Here is a 27,954-nt window from a genome sequence, read left to right on the forward strand (position 1 = left end):
AATTGATGGTTGCCGATCTAAGAGATGCCAGTATACTATATCTCATGTTCTGTCCGACTTAAGTTGTTCGTATTGAATTTTTGCTGAACTCCCAGACAAGTATATTCCTTAGCAGGTTCTAGGGGCTCTCGAATGTTGTTCTAAATCTAGTGGAACCCTTGCGATAGAAAAGAAAGAAATAGATACACTGCCTCAACTGAACATGACACACAAAGTTTGGGCAGTACCGAGCCTCACCTGATATTTGGCACAGTGTTCCCCATGCACCGAGTTGGTGAGGATGCCCTCAAGACTGGTGTTGAGCTGAAAACAAGGCAACCAGAATAAGTTTTAGTTTCCTTCCCTGAACTTTGAAAAAAATTTAAAAAGATGCACAGTAGATGAAAAGTAATACGCAATAAAAAAATTGACTGTGACAAATTTCACTCCACACTGTCATCGCTGAAACGGTCCAAGCTGTGAAGCACTAGTTGGAATGCACAAATTGCATAACAGACCGGTGATATACATTTTGGCCTTGATTCCTTTTTTTTTTTAATGTGACATGAAATAAACAAGATGTGGCTGACTAAATGATAACAGCTCACCTTGTAGAAGCGCTGCACTGTCCAGTCCCCATAGTTGTTACACTCTTTCTTCTTCACAAAGCCTTTGTGATTGGTGATGTCACTGACAACAAGGGGCTCCTGAAAAGTGGTAAGAATGCAATGAAAACTGTTGAGCACGAAAAAACTTGAAGGGGGGGAAACATACCTAAGCAAGCATAGAAAGCAAGGACACAGTAACTCACCTTGCGTGTGATGTGCTGCTGCTCCAAGCCTGTAGCTCTGAGGGTAGGCTCCATGAGGCTCGGGTGGGCGATCAGGTACCCACGGTCATCAAGAATGAAGCACCTAGAAACACAAGGCACAGATGCATCTCACAATTTCGCAGTTAGGAGGTGACAAATGTGCTACCGTATCTCTCGGCATCTGCAGTGCCAAAGAGCAGATATGCGGGTGCAGAAGACATGCTGTGATTAGAAATGTCTCTTTATTGCACACGTAATACCAGCAACAAGAGGCCGTGCATTATGATATACAGTTGGGTTTTAAAAAATTTATAGGATCTGGGACCTGCAAAAAAAACCAAGTTAAGTTTCCGTGATGCCTGGACATGCAGGATTGCATTCCGAGCAGCAGTCCGAAACAATATGTGCGACCAATGCAGTGCTTCAATCTACCACAGGCCACATGTACAAAGTATTCAGCAATTCAACTTTTTCCAATTCCCATGTCCTGCCAACTTTCGAAGCACATTTGATTAGACTTTGTAATTTAAACAGGGAAACTCCGATAACAGAGAGGTGTTAATGGCAGGTTTGTTTCATCAGCTCATTCAATCAGCAGGGTGCTTTCCTCACAAGACCTCGTGTTGCCAGATATGCTTGAACAATGCTCGTGCAAACACAGCACTTATGCTGCAGCTAGTCAGAAAAATGTGTAGTGGGCACCTACGTGACCCCTGTTCAGACATCGCATGCTATTTTAAGTATGACATGACAGGTGTGGAGGGCAGATCACAAAGCAATGCTACTGTTTGAACACTTCAAACAGCCATATGTCCTTCTTCGCTTGCAATAAAGTGGCAAGGTTTAATTAAGTATCAGAGCAACATGTCATACGATGTCATAACAAAGGGCTAACAATCAATTTTAGACTCCCTGATGTTTTTCTCAAGTGCGGCCAATGTCCTTCTTGAAGTTGGTACTAAATTGGTCGCAATGTTAAAGGACAGAGGAGCAACAGAATTAACACTCACGCTATTTTGTCCTGTTCACAGATGTCCATGTTGACTGTCAGCAATTTGTAGAAGTAGCCCAGCGTCAGGTCCATTCCAATGACGGCAACAACAGCATCTGAAGGGCTGTGCAGTGCATCCGGTCTGCAAGCCAAATTTGGTTGCAGTGAGCTTGATAGCTGTGTCAGTCGCGTGTATAGCCGTTACGAGACAGTGAGGACAAATCTCTAGTGGTTTAACATAAAAATGAAGGCTGCAACAAGCAAACCTTAAATGCTTTGGAAGCAACCTCCGCAGGAAAAGCAGAAAGGTGCTTAAAAGGAGTGTTCTGGTTAAGTATGACGGAGGCTGTACAGTAAACACTCATCGTTGCAGAGAACATAGATACCAGATCTGTGCTGTAGTTATAAGCATTTAATATGCTAAGCTTCCATGGATATGAACGTTTACTGCTAAAACACACACATCTATGCACACACTTGAATGTTCTTGTGGCTGAACATCAGGGAAAGAAAGAAAGGAAAAGAAAGAAACCCTAAAATGTAACAACATGCCACTCACTTTGCCTGGTAGATGGTGTGGCTCAGTGTGACTATGTACCCGGCACCTCCCATGTCCAGGTAGGGGGCTGTGAGCACAACCTTGCCGGGGTGCTCAAGCGCGCGAGTGTACCATTCCCGTTCGGTTGGGTCGTAGCTGCGTTCTAGCACCGTGCCGGGGTAGGCCACCATCGCGCCACACGCTGTTGCTGCATACCTGTGAGGTAAATAAACAAACAAATCAACGCATGATTAGATTAAATCTTGCGCATTATTTACTGCTGGAGAGATACAGTCACACATGATCTTACTGTCACTACTGAAAGTGTCCTTTTCGCTTGATTCTGTATATTAGAGAAGCTCTCGCCATTACTTTCAGTAGTATTGTTCTTTTTTGTACAAATTGCAAAAGCCAGGTGGAACAACATAAGTCAACAACATCACTATCAGCTACAGCAAATGACCTCCCATCTCTGCCCTCAATCATAAACATAAGCATAAACAATACCATCCAATATTAACAGCAATCCCTGAATGCTGTAACATCTACAGACAACAATGCCATGTCATTCGGCCACGAAGTCAAATGCAAAGCCTTACAGCTTCATGCCGGTTGGCTGTACTACATGTAGTTGTGTCACTATGTATGACAACACAAAGACAAATTTTGCAGTACAGAATTTAAAAAGCTACATTTTGTCACTTCTTCACCCCGAATCTGAAGGTAGGCATTACAGTGTGATGATGGTTGCATGGGGAAGTATAGACCTACACCACGGCGCTACGTCACGAAAATGCGGTGGCGCTGTCGTCAGAATTTAGTTTCGCATGGTCGTCACTGCGGCGGTCAGCGAGCTAGGCCAGCGTCTCGTTCGGCCGTATCCCGATCGTGATCCCGATGGGGGCGAAATGCAAGAACGGTGACTAGGTTCACATTAAAGAACCTCACATAGTCTAAATTATTCCAGCACCCCCACTACCGTGTGCTTCATAATGAAATCGTGGTTTTAGAACCCCCCACCCCCACGCCATCAAAAAAAAAAAGCGTCATCCGCTCGTGCAATCGGGGGCGGCAAACGTGGGCAGAGCCTATGCAACGTTGCTATAGGGCCTAAAATATATTGACGGTGCCTACCGCTGTTTACAAACATGGTGTAGGTCTATACATGGACCTCTTCACTTCAGAAGAGGATAGGATGCCAGACACAGAATTTAGTTTTCACGTGAATCCCACACTCTGAATACTGGAAGGTGGTCGTTAGCGTGTACGAACAATAGGTGGCCATCGTTTCATGGTGCCAAACAAGAGAATGTGTATTGGTTATTTACTGTGTTCAAAAAGTGTTGCAAGACTCCTTTTGAGTTCAAGAAAGCTCAACAAGCTTGGCATCCGGAAGATACAGAAACTACCTTCCTTAAAAAGATATTTGGGTGCCACAAATGCACTAGTGCAGCTTTCAAGACGGGTGTTCCTAATTGATGAAAAGTCGAACACATGTTTTAAGGAATCTTCAAACTCACCTTCGCACCACATGCTTTGTGAACTCGCTGCTCTCGAAGGTTCTCTTCCACTCGGAAGTGATGCGGGCAATTGCCAACACTTCATCCCGCACATCCGGCTGCACCAATAGAAGAGCGAATTAATTAAGTGTCATGCAACAATTCTCACATTGTAGCATGCAGAAGGAACACAGAATAACTTCGGGCCAGCAATCAGGCATAAGATGATTCCAACATGACACTCGCAGCAGCGCTGTGGCTATTCGGCATAAGGACGGAACTGCTCATCATATGCATGGCCTTTGAATTTCTTGACAACACACAAAATGCAATACATTAATGGAAATTGAAAAGCTGTTGGCTTCTACTAAGTTCCCTGTTTAACTTCTGCTCGGTGTGCATAATGCTTCGGAAGTGAAGTTGTAATGAATGTTACACTTGTTCACCGACTTCATTTAGCATCATTAAACATCTGAGATTACCATAAAACAAGGTTATGTTGTAGATAACCTCATACCCTGCAACAGTAGCTTTAAGTAGCTCAATGGATTCAATGCGATTTAATTCCCCAAAACAGACACAAACTGATGCCTCCTCTAGCACCTCAATCGGGTTTCAAGGATAAAAGAAGCATCAAGAACGCCCTGGCTCATATATTAGTTTGTCACTGTAACCTAATCCACAAAGACCTCATTGGTAACCATGAACAGATTTCTGTTAATGCAATTTGGTAAGGTTTTTATGGTCATGAGGCAAATTTCTTTCCAATGCATGTGATCCTAAGCACACATTCAACGGACAAGAACACCTATCTGTCACGACCATGTGACAAGCGATTCCTTGCCTTGAGTCCTGGGTTTGCAATCAGCATGGTGGTGTCTATGAGGTAGGCCATGTAACCCTGCACTCGGGACTTGGTCTCTTCCTGGGATAGGTACTCGAAGGGCGACAAGAAGCAGGCCGCAGACAGGAACAGTGTACTGCCAGCTGCAGATGAACGGATCGCGAGTCAAATCAGCACACATTCTAGACCGCTAGGAACATTGCACAAACATCACATTACACAGTCTGAAATCACTGACTGAATGCATTTCTACAGAAATCCACAAGGTGGAGGGTGACTTATGAAAGGAAAGCTGCTATCTATCTGAGTTCACCATGATATTGCTACAAGGATAACCTATGCGGGTTCCATGGAATGAAAATTTCACAGCTAAAGAAATGTTTGTCATGGGTTTTTGAACTGAGCTAGTCTCCACATATTTACGTGAATACTTGTGCACAGGCTGAAAAGAACAGAACAAGACCAGACAACACAAGCGCAGTCTCTGCGCTCGTGTTGTTCAGTCTTGTCCTGCTATTTCTGCATTGTCCATAAATATTCACTTAAAAGTTTGTCGCACTCCAGGAATTGAACCTATAACTACTGCTTGAATGGAGTAGGGCTATTAACTATGTCTAACAGCAGCAACGACTGTTTCCATCAGCGAATGTGTGTTGTCATAGTGCAGGTCTAATGGTCCTGGCGAGAAACTGCAATTTCTACACCAAAATACGCAACTCTTTCACATTTTAAAAACACCAAACACCAATATCAGCCTGTATACGTTCAAAAGGAAAGAGGAGCCAATAATCTGCATTTTCTCTGGTATCCGGATGTGGAATAAAAGGGTTAATTGCTCACAAGATTAAAGTCAGGAAAGCTAGGCTTGTAGTGAGGAAAAGCCACAAAGGAAGGGAGAGGATTAAAGACAAGAAACAAAAGAACAAGTTTTTCTTCTTCTTTCTGGGGGTTCACGTGCCAAAACCAATTCTGATTATGAGGCACGCCATAGTGGAGGGCATTAATTTTGACCACCTGGGGTTCTTTAACGCGTACTACAACGCAAGCACACGGGCGTTTTTTGATTTTCGCCTCCATCGAAATGCAGGCCGCCGTGGCCGCGATTCGATCCCACGAACTCGTGCTCAGCAGCGCAATGCCTTAGCTGACTGAGCCACCGTGGCGGGTACAAAAAAAGAACAAGTACAGCACTTACCTAGAGTAGAGAGCTGCTTCATGTGCCGACAGAGCTGAGGCGGAGACACGAGATCGAGCCTGTGATAGTAAAATTCGCCCAGTGCATCGCCTGCTGTGGTGCCCCTCAACACTGGTTGCTGTCTGCTTGGCTTCAGGCTCACAATGGCAACAACGTAGGGCGTACCAGCCACCTGCACAACAGGCAAAAGAAGGTGCAGCATGTTAGAGAACACGTATGCCTTTTGCGCTACCCAATGATGTCACGAGAGAATATGCAAAACTCGGTGTTCGCTTTTTTTTGTTTTTAGAGAACTTGAGCCAATGTGCAGCAACTCAATTCAAATAGAATAGAAACCTGGGAGAGTCTGTGAACATTCGTGTATGGCAGTGCCACTCATTTCAAACTGGCATAATTTGAGATATTATTTAATTCAATCAAATCTGAAAACTTTCGTTGCCTGGCAATGCTTCTGAAGCCACTTGGTTAAATCAACAAACTCCCAGGCTTCCAGAATCAGAGAGATGAGGCTAAGAATGACTGATGACAATGTTCATACAGTCAAACCTCGATATAACGAAGTTGTAATTGCAGCAAAAAACTTCGTTATATAGAGAATTTCGTTATATCGAGGTTTCATTAATTCATTAAAACTAAGATGGGGAAATTTAAATAGTTCATTACATCAAAAATTTCATAATCGAGGTTCGTTATATCGAGGTTTGACTGTAATGCACGAACAATCAATGCGAGCGCCTTACCACAGAAGCCTCAACTGAACGAAGACAATCCAACCGACCTGGCTGTCTCTGTACAAGGGCTTCAAAAACAGTGCTGGAGAGACAGACTCACCCTAGTCCAGCGGTAGACAACTTCAGATAACTGTTCTTCAGCGGGCTCAGCTTCAACCAGGTTTGTCGCACGATCGGGGGATTCCACCACAGATGCAAGTGTGAGCTTGTTCTCACCGCTAGAACCACTGTCATACAAAAAAAAAAAAAAAACAGAAGCACTTCTCAGTTGTGTTGTAGCTGACAGTGTGGCGGTTTCACATGTGAAGTGCTGGACAGAAATGGGCCACACAGCATTGAAAATTTCACATTTTAGGCCACCACATCACAGCCTCTATACAAGCATGCAATTTGAAACTAGCCTTGGTTTATTTCCCACACGCACACTTCCCATTACTAAAATCCTTCTCGGCTTCTAACAACACCAACACGTTTTTGGGCAATGACATTTTCTCTCAGGTTAACAGAGAAATTAAATTATGAAGCTCCTCAAAGCTGCCCTCTCTATAGCCCACCCATCTCTTATTCTCTCTCGGCTAAAAAAACGATATGACATTGGGACAAACCAACTTTTGCATTCCCCGATATTAGTCTTCCCTGCACAACATAAATCAGCTCATTGCAGCTACGGCAGCTATGACGAGAGATGGTACTTGTCATTGAGAAGGTGTGAATAGCACAGTCATGCCAGGAGCATTGCTTCTCCTTTGAGGCTTTTGGACAGGAGTGCACCCGGAGAACCAGTATATGTGTATTAGTTTTCTAGACTGGCTTCAAAGTATCGTCAGGGGCCTGGCAAACATTTGTTCGTAGGTATTTCAGTCTATGGCACAGTGCCCATGAGCGATGCCTCATTTAGGCCTGGAATTTTTATTTCAGCTAAGTGGTGCATTGCACACCCCAAAAAATAAATGTCTTATCATGTGAGTGCCTGTGTGCTATTTCCTTCGTTCCAGAAAGCTTGCCTATCATAGTCGGCCAACACCACATGTGTGCTTGCAATCATGGTGCAGGGTCTGCAATTTGCAACGTCTGCAACAATCTAAGCGCCACAAATGACTAGCAACTTACTTTAGAAGGTCCTGTCGAACGGCATGGAACCCAGGCCTGTTCTCCAAGTGCAGGATGTCCGTGTGCATTGGCTGCTCTGACACTGACGACGGCTTGGACAACGCTGGGTGCACAATGGCCACACCTGAGGCAGGAGAAGAGGCAGAGATGAAAAACAATGACCAATGTGCAACCACATTAAAATACATGCACTGGCAAACAGTTGGCATCCAATGACTTGCCAACTAACAGGTCTCCAACAAATGTTTGCACTCAAAGACGTCAGCTTTGGGGCACTTGGAATGATGGCAAGCTGAGTGAGTTGGAAAGGCCCCACGGTTTAAAAAAAAAAAAAAGGCAGGCATAAAAAAATGCAGATGCATGATGAACGAAGAGGTTTGTGTTTCTCATTTTCTCTGCCTGCCTTTTCAAACAGCAAACTTTCGCCACACCAGACTGTCTATCGTTGGCAGGCCAATCATATTTGTTAACAATGCAAGCTTTCCTTAACTGACCACTATGCAAGTGTAGGTTACATTCCAAGATGAAAAAAAAAAGGAACTATGAGAAAACAGAACCACCTAAGAGCTAACCCAAGGCTGCTAGGCTGCTAATCACATTTTCTCTGTGCACCGCAATGTACGCAACCAAAAGCAATGTAAGAACTAAACTAGCAGAAACACTTGTACAACCTTGACATAATGTAAAAGATAAAAGAGGAACCTAATAATGCCATAAGCACTTTATTCGGTAACCTTTTACTGACAAGTGTTGCCTGAATGAATGAATAAACTTTATTGTACGAAGAGTGGTTGGTGTGGTTATTCTCGGGTGGAGCCCTCTTGTAGAGCCCCACCTAAAGGCAACATACAAGAAAAAATTTTTTTTTCTTGTTGAGTTTCAGTATTGAGAACGAAGTTTCTCACTAAATGTCTTCCGCAAACACTGAATGACAGGCAGCAAGCGTCATTTGTAGGTTTAGAGCAGGAACAATGGACGAGGAAGAACAAGTTTGGCACGCGAGCCACTGTCTTTTGAAAGCAAGGTCAGAGAAGACAGGCTGACGCAAGACATCCAGCTGCAGTGGTGTCACACATGTGATGCAAAGCAAATGAAATGTACACCTATGGTTTACATATGATGAGAGCTATCTATACAAATCGAAAACGAAGCCTTAGGTGGCTTGGGGTGAAGCCCACTCCCAGTTTCCTGCCTGGGGTTTTCCCCCTATTGCTGCAAACATTTACGCAAGACATTTTCTTCTTTTTGTTGATAATGCTTATTCTTGATGTGTCTCGCGCATTTAGGTAGAAAATAAACATTTTTTCTGGGTATTTATATGTCTCATCATTAAAGAAGTTAAAGGAAAAAAAGAAACAGAAAAGAAGAGGGCGCAAACGATGGTCCGCCAGCTCGAACCACCCCACCCCCCCATAACTTATTCAACAATGTCATCACGGTCCACTCCAAAACTGCGTTCCTGGCTGCCTCTTGCAATGATCTTCAATCACCTCTTGTACATATCTTATCAACAGTTGCCACAAACAACATATTAAAGTGGAACCTCGTAGATACGATTCTGCATAATACGTTTTTCGGGATAAGCGGTTTTTTTCTTTCTTTCCCGATAATATGATTTGGTTGGATGATACGATTTTTGAATGATACGCTTTATTTTCTGGTTCCCGTGAAGATCGTATCAGCGAGATTCCACTGTATTATTTCAGTGCCCTGAAATTAAAATAAGTCCCTTCACTCACCTGATTTTTCTACAAGGAAGCTATAGACATCCTGAGACTTTGAAAAGTAGACGATGTCTTCAGCCATGTCCGACACTGAGATATCCACACCAGCGACGCCCAAGAGAACGCCGTGGTGAACCACTGCTTTGCTGATGCTTATCACCAGATCTGGAAAGATAACCCAAAGCAAGCAGGCAATAAGATAGAGGCAACTGCAGGGCAGCATTAATTTGCACTAACTGGCTGTGAAATCAAATGTCAGAAGAGCATTGTGGGAAACTGGTTTGCATTGAGCTATAGCTATATGAAATTTTACCACAACCAGAGATGCTTCAGCAAACAGGATTACTCAGGAACTGAACAAACCGTTCAGTGGGGAGTTAGTATTGACTTATAATTCATGCTAACACAAACCCACTGCACAATTATGAAGTGCCAGTGTGCTATTGGGCAAAGGAAACACACAAAATTGTAACAGTGATTGGCAATGGGAGTTGAAGATATTCCCTTGAAAACATTGCCATGCAAGAGAATGCAACAGTTGCAAATGCTTGGACTTAACTTGGAAGCTGGAAGCTAACAATTTTTTATACTAAGCTGAAATTTAAGTATAATACGCATGCACGCAATCTTGCGCGCGACAGCGACAAGCGACGCGATGGAGATGGCTGTTGCGGTCGCTCAGCGCCTACAAGTCGTACCGCATGCGAGCGACGACTGTGAGCGACGTCTCCCCGGTGTTGCCGGTATGAGGGCAGCAAATACTCGCCGAAAATGGCGTGACGCTTGCTTTATTAATTTAAGTTGATGTGTTTTAGTGTAAAGAGCAGCATAAATATTTCTAAAGGTCTTGCACTACGTTATTATTCTTGCACATATCAAAATCTAGTCATTTGCTCGTTTCGTGCGACAATCGGTAGTGCTTGACTGATGTATATTCAGTTCCGGCTTCGCGCTATTGGCTAGTCGCTCATAGCACTTCCGGGCGACGAGCGACGAATTCTAGATTTCTAGAACCGAGCGATCAAGCGAAAAGACCGAGTGATCTGTTCGTGCGACGGCCTGTTTCATCGCTCAAAGCTGTCGCTTGTCACCGTCGCGCACAAAATCGCTCTCATGCAGTTTGGGCTTTAAACAATGCCATAACACTTGCACATGTAAGCATGCACACGCACAATGCTAGGGTGCTGAAGATAACACCCGCTCACGTTCGTGGTGCTCACATGAAAATTGCCTGTTAGAGAAAATCAGTTCTATACGGTGCATACTTGTGTGATAAGTGTGATAATTCTCCAATGGCATTTCTATGAGGACCTTGACCAAGTCATTTGCTAACTTGCACACTGTTTCAAGCGCAATGAGCACATTTATGTTAACTTGGGCTGGCCAGCACCACATTTTACAAACCCCACAAAACACAAGAACATAGGAGTTTTGACTTACCTTTGCTAATGTTATCAAACCAGGGCAAAGAGAAGTGAACTGACGTAGGATGCCGGTGAAAGCTCAAGGCAGAGTAGAACTGGCCCATTGTGAAGCTGAGGTTCTCAGTGGAGTTGATGGCCACCATGGCTCCCTAAGAACAGAAACATGCAAAAGTTTAATTGATGGCCTCATCTGGAAAGGAGCAGCTTAGCTTTTCCATACACATTGCATCAACATAACCTTGAATATATTGAGATAGTATGCACAACGTTGCTGCATGATAGACACCATTTTGCAATGCAGGCTTACCAAAGCCATGGCGCACTAAAGAGCACTACGTATAGAATATTTATACTATCTTGGCAGTTGGTGACTACTATCATCATTCAACTTATAACAGGTTACAAGTTGCTGCTGGTTTCTTTCTGGCGTTAGCTATTTGTAAGTCATCAGCTCATGTCACAGACCTCACAATTTGTATAGATGTGGTGGTGGTTAATGAGCACAAGTAGACTGCAATGATTTAAGCAATGCCAGAATTTAGCAGCTGTTGAGAGTGGCTGCATGTGGGTGCATGGCTATTACTTAAACAAGAGCAATGAATTCGCTCTACGGCCAATTCTGAGGTACAAGCTGTGCCGATTTACTTGTGTGGCCATGAGTACAGAAAGAGTTGTAAGACTACGCAATCCTTGACCAACACATTTCGAATTGAGATCATACCAATGTTAACAGTAATGACACCTTGGGCATTAACAATGCACAGATGAAATGGGAACGTCAAATACTTACAGGCTATGCTAGGCGGAGCTGTAGAAGCGTGTCAAACACATAAAAATGCAGCACAAGCCCCAATTTGCAGTGTTGACTGCAGTAGCAAAATCTTCTGCCTACAGTGGGACACTCACCCTAAGCTCTGGTGACGGAACGCCAGGCACATTGTACTTGACGAAATTGAGCTCAGCAATGTCCCTCAGAAATGATGTCTCGTACATGATGGGCTTGCCATCTATGAAAAAGATTAGAAAAGACAGAATCAGACAAGTTAATTAATAATAACACAAGTCATGTGAATTTAAGTGCACAGAGGATGGGTTATTTTTGTCTCTTAAAGCAGATTTTAAATACTATCTCACAATGCATCATCATGTCCTACCAAACAGCTGTACAACACAAATCTTATTAAACAAATTTTTCACAAGATGTGTACTGTTGCCTCTCTATGTAATATTCACTGAATAAGTACCACTTTAACAGCACATAGTCATTTTTGTGATTTATAATTTTAACCTATAATTATCACTGTGTCTTTTGGACTCCTGCAAACTAAAGCAAATTGCAATCAAGGGTACAAAAGCTCTGTTGAAACGAGTCAAGTCATGGTGTGAGAACAAAAGTGCTCTGTGCGCAGTTCTTCAGTTAACACGGTAGCCAACTTCATTACAGAGCTCAGGACAGGTTAGATGAACATAAGCTACTCATGTGAAAGCACATTAAGCTATGCACAAAGTTGCAGGCGACATGCACAGGAAGGATGACACTCACCGTCAATGACTGCATAAGTGTTGATGACGACCCGATGGCCGCTACTTCTGTGTCCACTTGCAATCGTCTCCAACACCGGACGTGCATCCGCAATCGACGACAGCAGGCCCCGACTAACGTAGACAATCAGCGCCTCAGCTGCACAGTGAACAGGAGTAAATATGAGTAAATGTGTCGCAAGGTGGGAAGTTTCCAAAGGAGGCAATAAATCTAATAAATCTATTCTAACTACCATGACTACTACAGCCAAACCTTGTAGCTAGAATAGCGTGGCTAAGTAGGTTAGAGCAGAAAACATACAGCACCACCATGCTTCTTTGGGTACGTCTGAAGCAAGGAAAGCCTAGTGCTGTGCTTTCATAGAGAGCTGTTTTAAGAAACTGGCAGTTTACAAACAACAAAGTAAAACAGAAATAAGAGGATTAAGTTTATAGCAGTGGATGAAGATATTTTGACGCTAGGAAAGAGGGAAAAAAACGTCTGCTGGTGGCTGCACCAGCCAATGTGGTGGTTCTATCGTACCGCGCAAGACCACAAACGAAGACCCATTAAAGTCTCCATGTTATGCAAATGCATATGATGTACAGTACAACTGATGAAACCAATTGCTAGGAAATATCAAAATCGACAAGGCATAATAACCTTGAAAGAGCATAAGATTGGGCTGGGCGAGTTGGTATTCCATGTGTTATACTTATTAGCGCACGAAAAGGGACGAGGCACGAATGGACGACGCGGACACAGCGCTAACTTCTAACAATTTTTTATTCTACGAAGCACTTCACTCATATATAGTCAACAGATAGCAGCGCACTTATGCGCTTGCATGCGCTGCTATCTGTTGACTATATATGAGTGAAGTGCTTCGTAGAATAAAAAAATTGTTGAAGTTAGCGCTGTGCCCGCGTCGTCCATCCGTGCCTCGTCGATTTTCGTGCGCTAATTAGTATAAGATACTAACCTTGCTTTGAAATGTTCTTGGAAGGCCGAAGACTCTTCTGGATCATTTCGAACGCCTTGCTGAACCCGACTCGGTGGTTGGTGGAATCTGAAAGCAAGAAATCACAGAAAAAACTTGAGTTTTTCTTCAGAAGTAATTTCAAATACAGAAGGTAGCAGCACTGAAAGAGATCATACAGAGAACTGTGACAAGATCTATGCAGAGAAAACTGCGCCTTCAGTTGTTAAAAGCAACGCCACATTGTTTGGCGTGCAATTTGCGCACAATCTAAAAATGATGTTACGTCAATAATTCCCGACCTTAATAATTTCAAAACATTAACCAATAGAGGGGCCAAAAACGCAGTGATAGAACAGGACACTGAGAGCTGATAGCATACCAACTCCTGCAAACATTGGCACGAGTTTCTTAGCGTACACTCCTGCAGGCAAGAACAAGGCACCACAGGGTACGTTGCTCATGGATAAGTCTGTCTTGCTGCTCGAGCAGCTACATATTCAAAGCTTCAACACTAACTTCCCCAACAACCAACAATCTCGCCAACATGTTAAGAAATTTTTTTGACTGTATTCCACGAATGCTTCCCACATCCGTTGTGGTTTATACTTAAAGCAAAAAAGGGCGGCAAGAAAAAGATTAGTAGCAACTAATGTGACATTCAGCATAGTGATCAAGAACACATGAATGCTGCAAAAGAGCCAATTTCAGATCTTTCAAGGAGGGGCAGAGGACATACTAGGAGCTTTCTGGAGAGAATCGATGAAGCGACCAAAGTGGTACTTGGTCTCATAAGTGGCAAAGGCCATCTCTTTGGACAGGCACTTGTCGCTCTGAGGAAACTTTGGCTCTCCTGACAGACCAATCAGACCAACCTGGAAAACAAAATGAACACAGAGTCAAACAGACATATCCTAATGAGTACAGTCAACTGTAGTGATCTATCTGCCTGCTTGGGAAAGCAGGAGCAGGTGAACCACAGTTGCATTACAATTTCAGTCATCAGCAACTGAATCAGAAACCTTAGGGTATCTTACAAGTTACATGACAGTGATCTAAAGATAAATTTATTGGCACTAAGATGCTGACAAGCATGAACTGCTCGACACAGTGAAGCTGATAGGAAATGCAGCTGATAAATGCTAAAATTTTCAGCACAAACCATAATTTTTTGCATCAATTGCTAGCAGAATCACTGCTCGCTTTGTCCCGGGCATGGTCACTATCACAAAATTACCATTCATTCTACTGCATCCCACTAACATGCAGGGCACATAAAGTACAGTTAATTTCACTCAAAATCAATGCATCCAGTTCAGGTGTGCATATAAAAAGTGCAGCAATTTTCGAAAGAAACCTACCAGCACTTTTATTTCATGTACTGCCACAACACAGCCTTATGTAGAAACATGTGCACCTGAACATTTTCGAGCTCTTCAAGAGATGGTGGACCCTTTGAAGGGGAACCCCAAAGCCAAACATGAAAAGTAGCTAACTTAGATTAACGCTCTGAAACACCCAAGGTGCCACTTTTACAAATTAGAGGGATGTTTTAAGCTGGAAAAATGAAATAATCTAACCCACTAATGTGAAAATACAGAACATGTGACTATGTCCCACTAATCAGTAGTAGTCCTACCACGCATACTTCACATTTTAAACACGCAGCTTAGACTAATTCTGTTGGGTTTTGCTACAGAAGAATTAACTAGACTACAAAAGTATGACACAGGAACCGAGTTCTACAGAAATGAACTAAAGCGGCTAAGTGGAGTTCTCTTTGTACAACCCTCCGACTCGTAGAATGGTACCACCTGACAGAGCATTACTTTTGGTATCGTAGGTGCAATGCAGGATTCCAATGCTGTGCTGATGACGTGTAGATGACTTATCTCTACCCAACTTCTCGAGCAATTTGCTGCCTTCAATTGCAGCTATCCCAGTGATTAGGTTATGACTTGGTGGCATAAAAAAACGCTAAGAGACTTTGAGAACCACATTCTTTATGCTTCTAGGTAAACTCCATAGTTGTCTCTAGTGTTCGTTTAAATACTCTAAAAAAAAAAAAGGATAAAAGGTGCCCTCATACACAGCTTAGAACACAGCCCAAAACATAAATCCGTGGTATAAAGTTCATATATGTTTAAATCTTTCCACTTGTTTTACATGCATATCACATTTTCAAACAAATTTCAAACAGCCCACTGTCAAGCGAAGCAAGAGAAAAACGGAATGGCCCTGGGGACTCACCCTGTCGTGGTGGGACAACGTTGACAGGACGTACTTGGCAACGGCCTTGGCTGTGACGAGCTGCTTGGGGCTCAGAGAGTTGCCGTGGTCGATCACAATGACCACATGCTTTGTGTGTGGCTGCACCGTGGCCAGGTAGATGTCCCTATTACATCAGGAATGATATCATGCGATTGAGTTACTAACAGAGTCAACATTACAAAACAAACCAATGCACTTTAGTTCCTGCATTGTATATCAGTGCATGCAGCGGCGCAATCAGCACTTCGTGAACAACTGATTACCAAAAATATAATAATGCCCATATTTTACAAACATGAAGTATACCATTAAACCTCAACATAATGAACACAGAATAACAAGTCATTAAATATAATGACGTAAATCTAAAATTTACATTCTTTTTGGTGATATTAGCGTGTGTGCTTATAATGAATTAAGATATGACAAAGGCATTTTCATGTTGGATGCGACTTAGTCATAACGAGGTTTGATTGTATACTACTTAAATAAAGTGGTTACTCAAATACTAAAAGTAAACAGTAGTTAGCTGGTTGGGCGATTTTCACAAAATGAAGGTATGCTTCAGTGCACATCTGTGATATTGCAAAAACAGAGAGAGCAAGGAAACACACCACGAAGCAGGTGATCACATTGTACAAAAAGCCATGCACACAATAATCATTTATGTGCAAGCTCACAACAATGTTACAAATAATCAGTATATTTAGTACATTTAATACATTCGAGTGCACAAGAGGCACAGAAAACAAGAAATGCATTATTCACTTGCTGCACCACTTGGCAGTAACAGGAACGCAAAGATGTATGATTAAAACTGGAAATGGACTGGTGCTAGAGTTGTGCATGATGTTATACTCAGGATGACACATTGTGACCTTTGTAATCCTTTGCTGGCACATCTCATCAGAATGCAAACAAGTTTTATACAGAAAGTGTAAACCATCATTGTTATGCTTCGCAAGAAGATTACGAGAAAAAAGAAATGCGCCATGTCAATCTAATAAGGTTGCATTGAAAGTACGATACGGAAGACTGCAATCAAAAACAAGTGGACCTTCAAGGAGATGTTTCTGCATGGCTTTAAAGAAATTACCACTCTGACCCAATTAATTTTAGATCTAAACCTTATCCATGACAACCTTGCCTCTTGAGCTTCAGTGGCTGACTCTCCACATCTGCACTCCAAGGCAATCATAACTAACGCATGAACACCCAAACCAGCCCCTCAAACCTGCCCTGTCTACGCATGAACTTGATAACAACATTAGTTCACCTGTGCCGAAGGTCGTCGACGTGCCTGCACGACCACTTCCTGACGGTGCTGTAGGCGGGGTACTCTGTGTGGATGCCAGCAGCAGACACGAAGTACTGCCACTTGATTGATGGGTGAGACTCCAAGTTCTTGCGGAACACTGCAGGGTGAAGGGTGAATACAGGGAAAGGATGTAGTGATGAACAAACACTGACATACTCACTCTACACTCATTTGATGATGAATTTGGTGTTTTGTGGTGCAAAGACCAAGTATGGTCAAAGAGCATCAGGCCACAGTTAAAGAGTTCACAATGAAGTAATGAATTACGAGAGTTGGTTGTGATGTAGCTGTAAAGGGGCCTCAAAAACAGTCGTTGTGAAGTCCATAAAATGTATACGTAATAAAATTACGGCAAGGACCAATGAAGTGTCTTGATACACTGTGAAGGGATGATAATATGTGTTACGATCTGTCACAGGTAAAAATTTCCAAGAAGCACTATTGCATTTCCAGAGCCCTTGAAACGCAAGGGCCTGGAAGCATGTGCAATGCAGGGCAATACCATCACAGCAGCAGCCTCTTGCAAGAAAGTGAAAGTGTGAGTGAGAGCAGATCTGGAAAAAATATTGGAAAGTGTGTGCAAGTGAACGTCCGCTTATTTTACTGCCCTACAGTGCAACTCTCCATTCCATTCCCTAAAATACTGGAGAAAGCATATACTAATCCCCCCCCCCCCCCCCCCCAACGGGGCAGCCTACAACAATGTACTTCATATAGCCTGAGTGTGGCTTTAGGAACACGAAGCACCTACGACTGTTTATCACTGAAAAACAAAAGGGGGACCAGTATGCTATAAAACACCTGATCTACATCCAAGGCATATAACGAGACATATGCTTTAGCTTCTGCAGCAATCACTGCTCAGATTATGATTACCTGCTCAGTTTCATATTGGGTCACCATATATATATTATTATGAAGACTGGTTTCCCACCCGAAGACTAAACTGCCTGCCTTTAACTTCAGGCTATAAATGAGCACTGACCATCAGTGAGGTTGGGCCCAGGACTGAAAACACCCTTGGGTAGGGAGAGCGGCGCTGTGTCGCAAGTCGTTGAGTTTGTGATCTCTGTGCCAAAGTGGTTGTCCATCCTGTGGAAAAAAAAAGGAGAGAAAAGGAAAAACAAATATGTAATTCTCACTGTATGTAATTCCTACAGATGGCAACATAAAAGGGGCGGTAAGAGGCATTCACAGCACTGATGTGGTGTTGCCTATTCAACTCCGTGAGCTGGAACAATGCCCATGCGCAATGCAAACAATGGATGGAAATAAACATGGAAGAGGAGGCAAGAGACATTAGGTTGTTGTCTGTATGTAGTATTTTCATTCGTTTGTAAAAACAGTGTGAACAGGCAGCAACATATCGGCACTGTGAATGCTTTGTGCCTTTCTGTGTCACCACCATCTATTCGAAATATTTTCTGCAATAATAATTTTTGCAAGCACTGAGGTGTTACCCAGCATACCCAGTTGATTTGACATAAGTTCACGAAGTACAGGGCAAGAACTACAAAGTTCTTGAGTCGTTTCTGTAGGGTATTTACAGCTGATCTACCGGAAATGCAGAGAAATGAAATGCGACTTGCAGAGGCACTCACATCAACACACTCGGATCCATCAAGCAGCATGGGTTCACCGCTGGAAATGCGTACCGCTGTCGAAACCTGTAGACTTCCTCCACAACGTCTGCGCTGCGGTTCAGAAGTGCCACATATGACAGCAGCTTCTTTTGCAGCTTGTCAGCGATCTGGAAAAATGAAACACAAACAGAAACTCCAAAGATGAAAGCTTTCTGTGTTCATGAACATTTTTATGCTTGCATATGAGAAAAACGCAATGAAATGAGTAGGCAACTATTTTTATCATGTACAGAATAACCATACATATTATAATTAGAAACAACTAATAACTATGACAGTGTGAAATATGTTTGAACATGCACTTGAGCAGCATAAAATTAAATGTGCAACTTGAATTTTAATGACTTAATATGCCACAGTAAGTAGGCATTATTCCTCAACCACATTATCCAATGGTCTTAATAAACACACCAACCACTCTACACTAACAACAAACGAACACAATCACAAAAAAAAAAGCCTTTTTAACAGACGAGCAAGTGACTGGATATCAAAAAGGCTTAGAGAGACACTGAAAGCCTACACTGTTATGTTACACTGTCAAAATTAACTGTGTGCATTTCTTCAGCAGAAAAGGACTGCTCATTCGCAGGATAAACACTGTGACACCCATGATGTCACATATTTCATGAAATTTTCGCAGAGCGATAGTTCAAGCAGCAGCAATGTGCAAGGCAGTTACAGTTACATACACCTTGTCATTACATATTACATCCTTCTTACATTCCTTCATTATATCAATTACGTAATCAATCAATCAATCCTTACATATTTAGGCCATTTTATGCAGGAAAAAAGTCGCAGTTTCGCCCGAAAAGCGAAGCATCGATTGCGATAGCAAATTAGTAAAAAGCTATACGAAGCAAGGATAGTAGTTTAATGGGCCATATAAAGTTGTAAACATTCACTTACTAACTAAATAGACAAGCACGGTGTCACGCGCGCACAGGTAAACACGAACACATCTCGCTCGATGACCGCGGAAACTCGTTGGGAAAACGCTGAAGTGAGAAGGCGCGTCAGCAGCAGCGAGCAAATTGACCTTCGCGCTGTCTCTCGTCTCGCTTCAACGCGGACTAAACTTCGAAAGCACAGCGCGCACACGAAGCTACCGGCACTCGGCGCATGCACTTTGCCCCCATCGCAGATCGCTTTGAAGATGAGGCCCACGCGGGCGCGCACTTCGCCCACATCGCAGATCGCTTTCAAGATACGGCGTCCGCGCGGCCGCGCTGTGATCAGCAGCCGACGGAACTGAAGGCAACCCCTCCCTCCCGCTCCGTCGCCTCGCCCCCGTGCCTCGCGCGCGAAAGGCCGCGCGCTTCCGGCCTGCCTTCCGCCCCGCGTGCGCTACACAGAGCCGCGATTGCCGGCTCACCTGCGTACGCTTACACTCGCACACACAGCGTACGGCGCGCGGCGACGATTTTATCGCCATTGGATTTTATACGAAACCTCATGGCGACGGCAGTAATGCGCTTAGAGTGTCCATATAGTTTACTACAAGACTTGGTAGAGGTTTAAATATTCTTAGACGTTAGTCAATTTTTATTGCCAGATAGTGCCGAAATCGATTACATTACGGAAAGCTGGGGCACGAGTGTAATGTTGTTTTTCGAGCACACAATGCATCCATTGACAAAAAGACAAATTTTAACGCCACCAAGGACATATACTTTATTAATTTAGCTTAACCTACTCTTTTGTGTCCCTTTAAAGAGGCAGTCTTTTGAACAAGCTTAGGTGACATTTTTTATGTTGATCATTAAATGTCCAACCAACCACTGAAGTAGTATTCTGACACTTCAGATAAGTAACCAATAGGGCAGGGAGATAGAGAGAGAGATAGAAAAACCCACTAAATGCACTCAGTTTCTTGGAAAACTATCAGCCGCCAATGCGACATCCTTCCACTATTTCGCAATGTTTCTGTCAGCTTTTCTAAAAAAAAAATTCAAATGGGAGTAACATGGCTCATAGCACTACTTTCAAGGCTGAGAAGACACAAGCACCATTTGTCGTTTCGTCATTTCTCAGTTCCTTATCATCGTCCGCGCCCTAGTCAACTCAAGTGCAATGGAAGAGGCACATTATCTCAAGAACAAGAGACGTCAGTGATTCAGTGCAGAAAAAGAATAGCCTCTCAACGTCTTAAGACAATGCAAGAAGCACTTGAACATAAGGTATGGTACCTGTCGAAAGACAACAGTAGCATAAAAAAAAAGAAAGGTGATAGAATAGAGCAGAATATGGTAGAAAAGATGTGCTTAGATAAAGATCCCAAGAAAAGGTGCCCCATCCAAAACTTAACGCCAAAACACTTGAATGTAAGCTATGTCAAGTGCAGTACTGCTCTTGCAGGGAGACAAAAAACTGGAGAGATAACATAACAGAAGGTGGAGAAAAAGATGTTGAGATGAGAACACAAGACCAGGCCAGATAAGAATCCCAACAAAAGGTGCTCCTTTCAGCTGCCTTAAGACAATGCGAAAGCACTTCTTGAAGAAAAGCTGGGCACACGGCTGATCTCTGTCTTGAGATAAGGGCAAGAGCTGAGTAAGATAACAAAGAGCCAGGTTACACAAAGGAAGGTGGAATGACACTCTAGGACGTATGAAAACCCCGGGGGCTTGGGCAACATTTAAGACCATGAAGACCAGCAAAGAATGTGAGCACAATGAATACTCGGCGTGCGAGACAAGAATACGAAGAGAACCAGGTTAAACTACTACTCGCAGAAAAGAAATCTTTTGAGCTTCATTATATCATCAAGCACATAAAATAAAAATAATGACTCCTGGCCGTACAGATTTGTTACAGGGACCTCAAATTTGCTCTGAGATTTACAAGCGTGATGGTCTATTGAAGCGTACTTAAGTTTGTAGTACAGTGAGCCAAGAAAGGAATGTGACAGCCGTTGCAACAAAAATAAGAGGAATGTTGTTTTAGATATAAGACCTAAATGGTGTTTATTGATTGCTATTGGCTAGATAAATTTCCCTTTCAATCTATCCTGCGCAAGTGAAGTGGTACTGGCCTGCTTGATAGATCACGTGCAAATGTTCACTTGGTTGAAGCACGCGTTACATGCGAGACTAGATGTCAGTGAAGTTATTTTTATACAGTGGAACCACAAATGTAATGAATTATTGGGAACAACCAACACCAATATCAGCCTACCAGCATTGGATATAACAAATTTATTTTGTGTCGGATGAAGCTTGATTACTAAGAGGTTCAACTGTACTGTGCTTCTCACATTCAGACTACAGCCAAACGTTAATAGAAAGAACGTGAAATGGAAACTTCAATGAACAAATGACAATATATGCAGCTGAAGCTAAGCCAAACTACAAATGTCATGCTGTGACTTGAGAGCAATGATCAATGCAACTTGCTGCACATTCTAGGGCTGCTCGTGATTTTTTCCCAGAGCTGTCTTATCGGTTTAACTACCATATTTACTGAATTACTCATTTTAGCTGGTATGTCTTTTGCAAAACAGTCAAGGCAAATCTTGGCAGGTGGTCTATATTACAGGATGCAGTTTGAGTTGACAAGTAAGAATGCAGTTTGACAATTCAAGTGTTTGCTGCTGCCACTTGAAAAGTTGCAATGACTTGGTTATTCATCGCTTGAAAGCTGATGCTGCTTGAGCACCAGCGATAGTCGAGCAGCTGCGCTAGATGCATTCTAATCGAATATTGCTCAGACACGACGTGAAATGGATAGCAGGCATAAGGTATCCCTGCAATGTTTTTGAAAGCACTGTATTTAAGGTGCACAGGACACAAATGAGGGTAGTGGACTGCGTAAGGATGAAAGTGACAACAGATGTTGATGTAGATGGACCAAGAAGGGCGAGTGTCTGAAACAAATGAATGAGCTCTCCATGTGCCAGGTTTCCATGTAAAGGATTTGCAACTTGCCACAAAAGCGTTGTAAAAAAATCTTTCTTTTTAAATTTTGCAGGTCTTTATTATTATATTTTTTCTTTCTATGGCTGTTAAAAAGATTCAAAGGTTTGTTTTTAGGCCCTTCTAATTTTTACTATTTACCTTGGTTCAAGTAAATATGCTAGACTTAATCGAAAGAATATGTTAACCCTAGCTGTGTTGTAGTATTGCCAGAGCAAAACACCGCCATTCCGCTTTCGTCATCTACAACACAATCGTCCCCGCCGGTCGAACTTGCACGCTCTGTGGCTTCTACTCCCCAAGTGCTCCACAGCACCTCTGCATACACCGCAGTCTGGCGACAGATGTCCACTCCCTCCGCGCGACATGCACACCGACAAGACGACAGAGCCAATGACAGCTTCGGCGTGAAGAAATAAATAACTAAAGCGATTGATACGCACAACTCCTTCGGCATCCCGCGCATGTATACAATCACAAACATGCGCGACGCGCGCAATGCCTCGATGGCAAAAATAAACCGCACTGCACCAAGCAGCAGCTGCTGCTAGAAGAATGCAAGAATGAAATTCGGCAGAGCGAAGTGGGGTGCCAAAACCGGCTCCCTTCGCCAAAACACCGTCACGACGAGAATGCTGCTTCGAACCGTGCATACCCCCCCCCCCCCCTCCCTCTCTCCCTACACCGCTTTTCGCGCGTGGTGGTCAGCGGGAGAACAACACATACAAGACAACGGCGGCACTGGCCACGACGAAATAAGAAGGCGCGATGATGATCGTGCGCGGCAAAAAGAAAGAAGAGCAAGACAGACGAAGATGACGAAGAGCAAGGGAGAGGGGGGGGGGGGAAGAGGGGGCCGCTAGTAACACGCGATGTCCTGCTGCGAGCCGACAGGCTTTCGGAGGAAGCCTCCGTGCCGCAAAGGAAGGAGAGGGTAAGGGAGCTGGGAGAGGAAGTAGAAGAAGACAGGCTACAACAACAACGATCCGGTGTGAGCCGTAACGAATTACGCGCCGCCAGGGGTCACCGGAGGCGCCAAGTCTGGGACGGACCCCGCGAAGAAATTGCGAGCGAGGCACCACCTACCTGCTGCGAGAGGAACTAGAAATAGGCGGGTTGATGGGAAGGGAGGAGGGGGGGGGGGTGCTGAGGCAAGGTACTGCTTGCAGAAAGGGAATACGGGGGCTAGATGACCCCCCCCCCCCCCTCCCACCCGTTCATCTGAAATTCGTGCGCTAATGCTAATGGTTCCGGAGCTGCTGCGGCCCATTCTTTTCGTGCCTAGAGCGCGAGCGGCGCGCGCGCGGCGGGCTTCGCCCCGTCTTTTCGTGCGCGCGAGGTTCGTGTTTCGATTCCATTAGTGCCGCACGCACAGACGCACAGAGACAGCCGCGCTGTGATGGCTGGACGACGGCCGGAGAGAGAGAGATTCGAAGTGACTTCGTCGGAACGACAGGACCAAGGAAAGATGGCTGAGGACTAGCGCGCTCCAAATGATTCGAGCTCTCAATCCAAAGAAGCCTCAAATAAAAGAAAAAGGGGAAAGAATCGGTGGGGGAAACGTCTCTTTTCACGGAGAAACAGAGCCGTCCGCGAGAGCGACGTCTCCCTTTGTTCGTCCCGTCGCAGTGCGGCAGTACGTGTGAAGTCTGAAATCCCATTAGTATTACTTCCCGTCCCGCACTGTCGTGGCGGGCTGGAAAAAAAGGAAGTGAAAGGAGCGGCGAAATCACGTTCTCCCGAAGGCGATAATCCAATTCGCTTCCGCAACGAAGAAAGAAAAGAAAAACGACAGTAAAGGGAGCTGGAGGCTCATGCATCGATTCAACGGGCGGCAACAGTAGCTGCGTGGTGGGAAAGCTACAGTACAAGACCCGCCGAACACACACGCTGAATACGACGACGAAACTGATTACGTGATCGCAATATGGGATAACATGTTCTGAGGCAGACGAAGAAGGGGATAGCGGCCGCAAGAAAGCAGTCCGAAAACGAACGCGTGCTGTTCTCTGTCAGCGCGTCGTTTGTTTTGAACGCCGCCTTTTCCGAAGCGCTAGAGTATTCTGGCAACGACTTCGCTAAGGCTGCCTCTTTTTCGTACGCCTTCGTGCATTCGTGGCGTTGTCTGCGAGATTGCCGTCCACGAAAACGTTCCGTCCGTCGTCTGCAATGTGCAAGCCGTCTGTTTCTGGTCGGCGCACTGCACCGCATGCATACATATACACGTCCGCCAACGTTCTCAATGACGGTAAGAAATGCCGGGACCCGCGCGGCCACCGTATCGCATCGCAAATGCCGGCGACCAAAGCCGCCTCGCCCCTGCAGCCGGTCGTGGTGAAAAAGAATGCCTCCCCTTTCAAGAGATGGGAGAAGCAGATGACACCGCATCGGACGCAACAAACTACTTTGCTGCGGAGTTCCGATGGAATGCGTCGTCTGGACCGGTATAAGGCCGCGCAGCGCGCGCATATACTGCCCGTTCTGAGCAAGACCGGCGAGAAAGGAATCCTAAGCCTCGCGGGAGTCTTATGCGCCGCAAAAAAATAAAATTTACCGAGGGTGGAACAAACGAAAACAATAAAATAAAGATGGCGATTCGCCGACCGACAAAGGGCTCGTCCGCGGCAGAAAGGCCTCACACGTGAAAAGGACGACAACCGCTGAGGCGGCGGTGCGAGACGCATACGGAAAGAGATCCCGACAGTTAAAAAAAACCGTTGTTCCGGAACAAACGAAAGGCGGCTCTTCTTCCGAAGAAGGCGCCCAGTACACGGGTATATATATATATATATATATATATATATATATATATATATATATATATATATATCCTCCTCTGCACAGCGCTACCCTTGAATAGCCTGCTTCTAAGGCCACGGGCAAGAAAAGGGGAACAAAATGGAGCCGAAAGCAGACGACAGCGGCAGAGCCTCGGCCGAAAACGAAGCCCCGAGCCAAGCCAAGCGCCGCAGCAGCAGACGACACCGACAAAGAAGCGCGGCCATATTCCGTCCGTTTTAGTACGCGAGCGGATATGCCCCGTGGGCAAACAGGAGAGATAAATAAAGATCGCCCGAGCATGCCGCCATAAAAACGCGCCGCCAACCAACGCAGCCATTGTGAAGAACAAAAAAAAAAAAAAAGGAGCCGTGTACGAGCAGCCGGCAAATGCGCGCTTCGCCGAGCACTACAGCTTTCACAGGCGGTAAAGGCGCAGCAGCGGCTCTGCGACCATGAAGCCTCGCGGGCGAGGAAAGAACTCGAAAGAAAGGTTTACTCGGAACGGATGTATATATAGCCGTAAAAAAAAAGAAAGCGCTGTGAGTGGTGTATACGGCGACGAAGGCACGTATTTTCTAGATGTCGCAGTGCCTTTTGAGAACCCCGTCGTACTCCAAGCTCGTTTCCCGAGCAGTAAGCACAGGAGACAACAGCTTCATCGCTCGAGCAGTTGGCGACCGTTCCGCGTACCTTCAGTAAGACAAAGCGAAAGTTTACGACGTGGGAAAACAATGAGAAAAGCTCTTTCCATAAGCGCCACTATGGAAGGTACCTTCGAGCGACAACGGGAGGCAGTCACAAAACGCCATGACAGTAACTATAGTCCAGACAGAGACGTGAAATCGCCGGGCGGCAACCGCAAGATACGTATTTCCGGTGTGTTGCCGCAAAAATGACAGCTATGATTGGCTTACACGGTGGTTACGTCCCTCCCTGATTCGCTCAAAATCCAAACATGCAAGGCGGAATATGGTAATATTGTTAGAGTACGTGGCACACGGAACAGCCGACAAAAACTCGAGACTCAGAGAGGCGTTTATTAGCGTCCACCTCAGCCCAGAACGTCCAAGATGGCAGCCTGTTCCTTCGAACGCGCTCACGTGCTCCCTGGCCCGATGCTCGTCCTCTTCTTTCTTGTAGTAATAACGCGGAAAATTCAACAATATGGCAGGATTTCAGCGTTCAAATCAAAATAGCAGCCAGGTGTCAATGCTTGGTGTCCCCACCGCAGTTTCGGAAAAGCTGATCAGCTTCCACGCCATCAAATTCAGAGATACACGTTTCGGTTGGCGTGCTGAATCACTTAACATTACTTGTGACATAAACAACTTGTAATTTATTAAATATTGGTACATTTCCACGCTGACTTGTCGATGGTGGTGAGGATTATTGTCGGGCTAACCAGTCTCTAGTGGTTGGTGTAGACCGTGCCTTATTTTCCCTGACGCTTCTTTTTTTCCCGCAAGATTAACTCCCGAGTGCTGCAACATGGGAAGTCCGGATAATACAAACGAAACACAAAGAAGAATTAATTCGGAATATAAGGGCACAAATTAAACGCGAAAACTCCGCCGCCGCCACGACAGGAAAAGACAGAAATCGCGACAAGAAAAACGCGACAAAGGAAGACGTCCGCTGCGCCGCAGCAGCGGCGTTCTCTGTGTGGTCGCCGCGCGCCTTGTACAGAGAAAGAGAGGGGGGCTTCGAGGCAGACTGTAGCTAAGCCGTAGCCAGCCAACCGCGCCCGGCTTATCTTAATGGGGGGAGGGGGGGGGGGGAGACTCCGTTTTTAAGACGCGCCGCCGCCGCCAGACAAGCTCCAACAAGCATCACATGGCGGCTCGTCGCAGGCCACCGTCGGCGGCCGCCTTTACTACTGCTGCTGTTTACTACAAGAAGCCGCTCGCAGCACCACTTTTGGAAGTGCACTACAGATGCCGCCCCCCCCCCCCCCCAACCCCTCTCCCTTCAGCCATTTTCACTACTCCCGAACCCTCTATCTTCAACCGACGTTCTCAAACCCACCATGTCCCCCCTCTCCACCGCCGCAACAGACGCCTTCCCACTCGACTTCCTTTTTGACTCCTCGAGATCTCGCTATCCAGTGGGGCGGCAGCGTTCATCAATACACGCGTCCTCTCCTCGCAACCCCTTTCACTAAAGCAGTAGTTCTCCGCAGACAGGCAACGTACAACTCCGGATGCGGAGATGCTAAACGCCGTATTTGGAACCGTCCTCGCGCGTCCGCGTCCGGAACGAGAGTCGTTTCCAAGCTCAAAGGCGGGGGCATGCCTTAACTCTTCTTGTACCACGAGGGGGGGGGGGGGGGGGGACGGGACGTATCTGCATTTATGCATGCGACACCGGGGTCTTTCTGCCACATACGCGCCGCCACCTTGAGATGAGGAGGACGGCCACAAAGAACTCGGGAGCGACGCTTTCAACACAGGGGCTCATCTTTCTTCGGCCCGCTTCTTTCACGGGGGCCCCGCGACCCGGTCGCAGCCGGCCATCAATACAGCGTTTTTCACACGGCGGCTTCCACCGTGAAACCGAGGGGCCTGCTTCGGTGCTGAGCGGTGGGGGAGGGAGAGGCTCCGGGTCACCAAGCAACGGGAATGACCCCCCCCCCCTCTTCCCTTTTCTTACAGCACTCCGCTCCCTACCACTCCGCAAC

The 27,954-nt window shown here is 45.1% G+C and overlaps 1 protein-coding gene across 2 annotated transcripts in view; it reads right to left on the minus strand.

Annotated features, from left to right (window-relative positions):
• Window positions 1-27,954, minus strand: part of LOC119433078 (VWFA and cache domain-containing protein 1) — a 73,321-nt gene that overhangs the window by 14,110 nt on the left and 31,257 nt on the right. For both annotated transcript variants that reach the window (XR_007464458.1, XM_037700221.2), the window contains exons 3-22: window positions 18,538-18,686; window positions 17,922-18,028; window positions 16,895-17,033; window positions 15,598-15,742; window positions 14,087-14,222; window positions 13,351-13,437; window positions 12,390-12,527; window positions 11,753-11,853; window positions 10,863-10,995; window positions 9,438-9,587; window positions 7,699-7,822; window positions 6,689-6,815; window positions 5,858-6,029; window positions 4,663-4,805; window positions 3,840-3,937; window positions 2,341-2,535; window positions 1,801-1,923; window positions 791-893; window positions 588-686; window positions 238-303 (exon numbers count right to left, since the gene is read on the minus strand). Coding sequence is in view for 1 of the 2 variants with exons in the window: in XM_037700221.2 (XP_037556149.1) it covers window positions 238-303; window positions 588-686; window positions 791-893; window positions 1,801-1,923; window positions 2,341-2,535; window positions 3,840-3,937; window positions 4,663-4,805; window positions 5,858-6,029; window positions 6,689-6,815; window positions 7,699-7,822; window positions 9,438-9,587; window positions 10,863-10,995; window positions 11,753-11,853; window positions 12,390-12,527; window positions 13,351-13,437; window positions 14,087-14,222; window positions 15,598-15,742; window positions 16,895-17,033; window positions 17,922-18,028; window positions 18,538-18,686 (2,535 nt within the window). In the remaining variant the exon portion in view is untranslated. The remainder of the gene's footprint in view (window positions 1-237; window positions 304-587; window positions 687-790; window positions 894-1,800; window positions 1,924-2,340; window positions 2,536-3,839; window positions 3,938-4,662; window positions 4,806-5,857; window positions 6,030-6,688; window positions 6,816-7,698; window positions 7,823-9,437; window positions 9,588-10,862; window positions 10,996-11,752; window positions 11,854-12,389; window positions 12,528-13,350; window positions 13,438-14,086; window positions 14,223-15,597; window positions 15,743-16,894; window positions 17,034-17,921; window positions 18,029-18,537; window positions 18,687-27,954) is intronic.

This window comes from Dermacentor silvarum, chromosome 11 (genome assembly GCF_013339745.2).
Source record: "Dermacentor silvarum isolate Dsil-2018 chromosome 11, BIME_Dsil_1.4, whole genome shotgun sequence".
Taxonomy (NCBI): Eukaryota; Metazoa; Arthropoda; class Arachnida; order Ixodida; family Ixodidae; genus Dermacentor; species Dermacentor silvarum.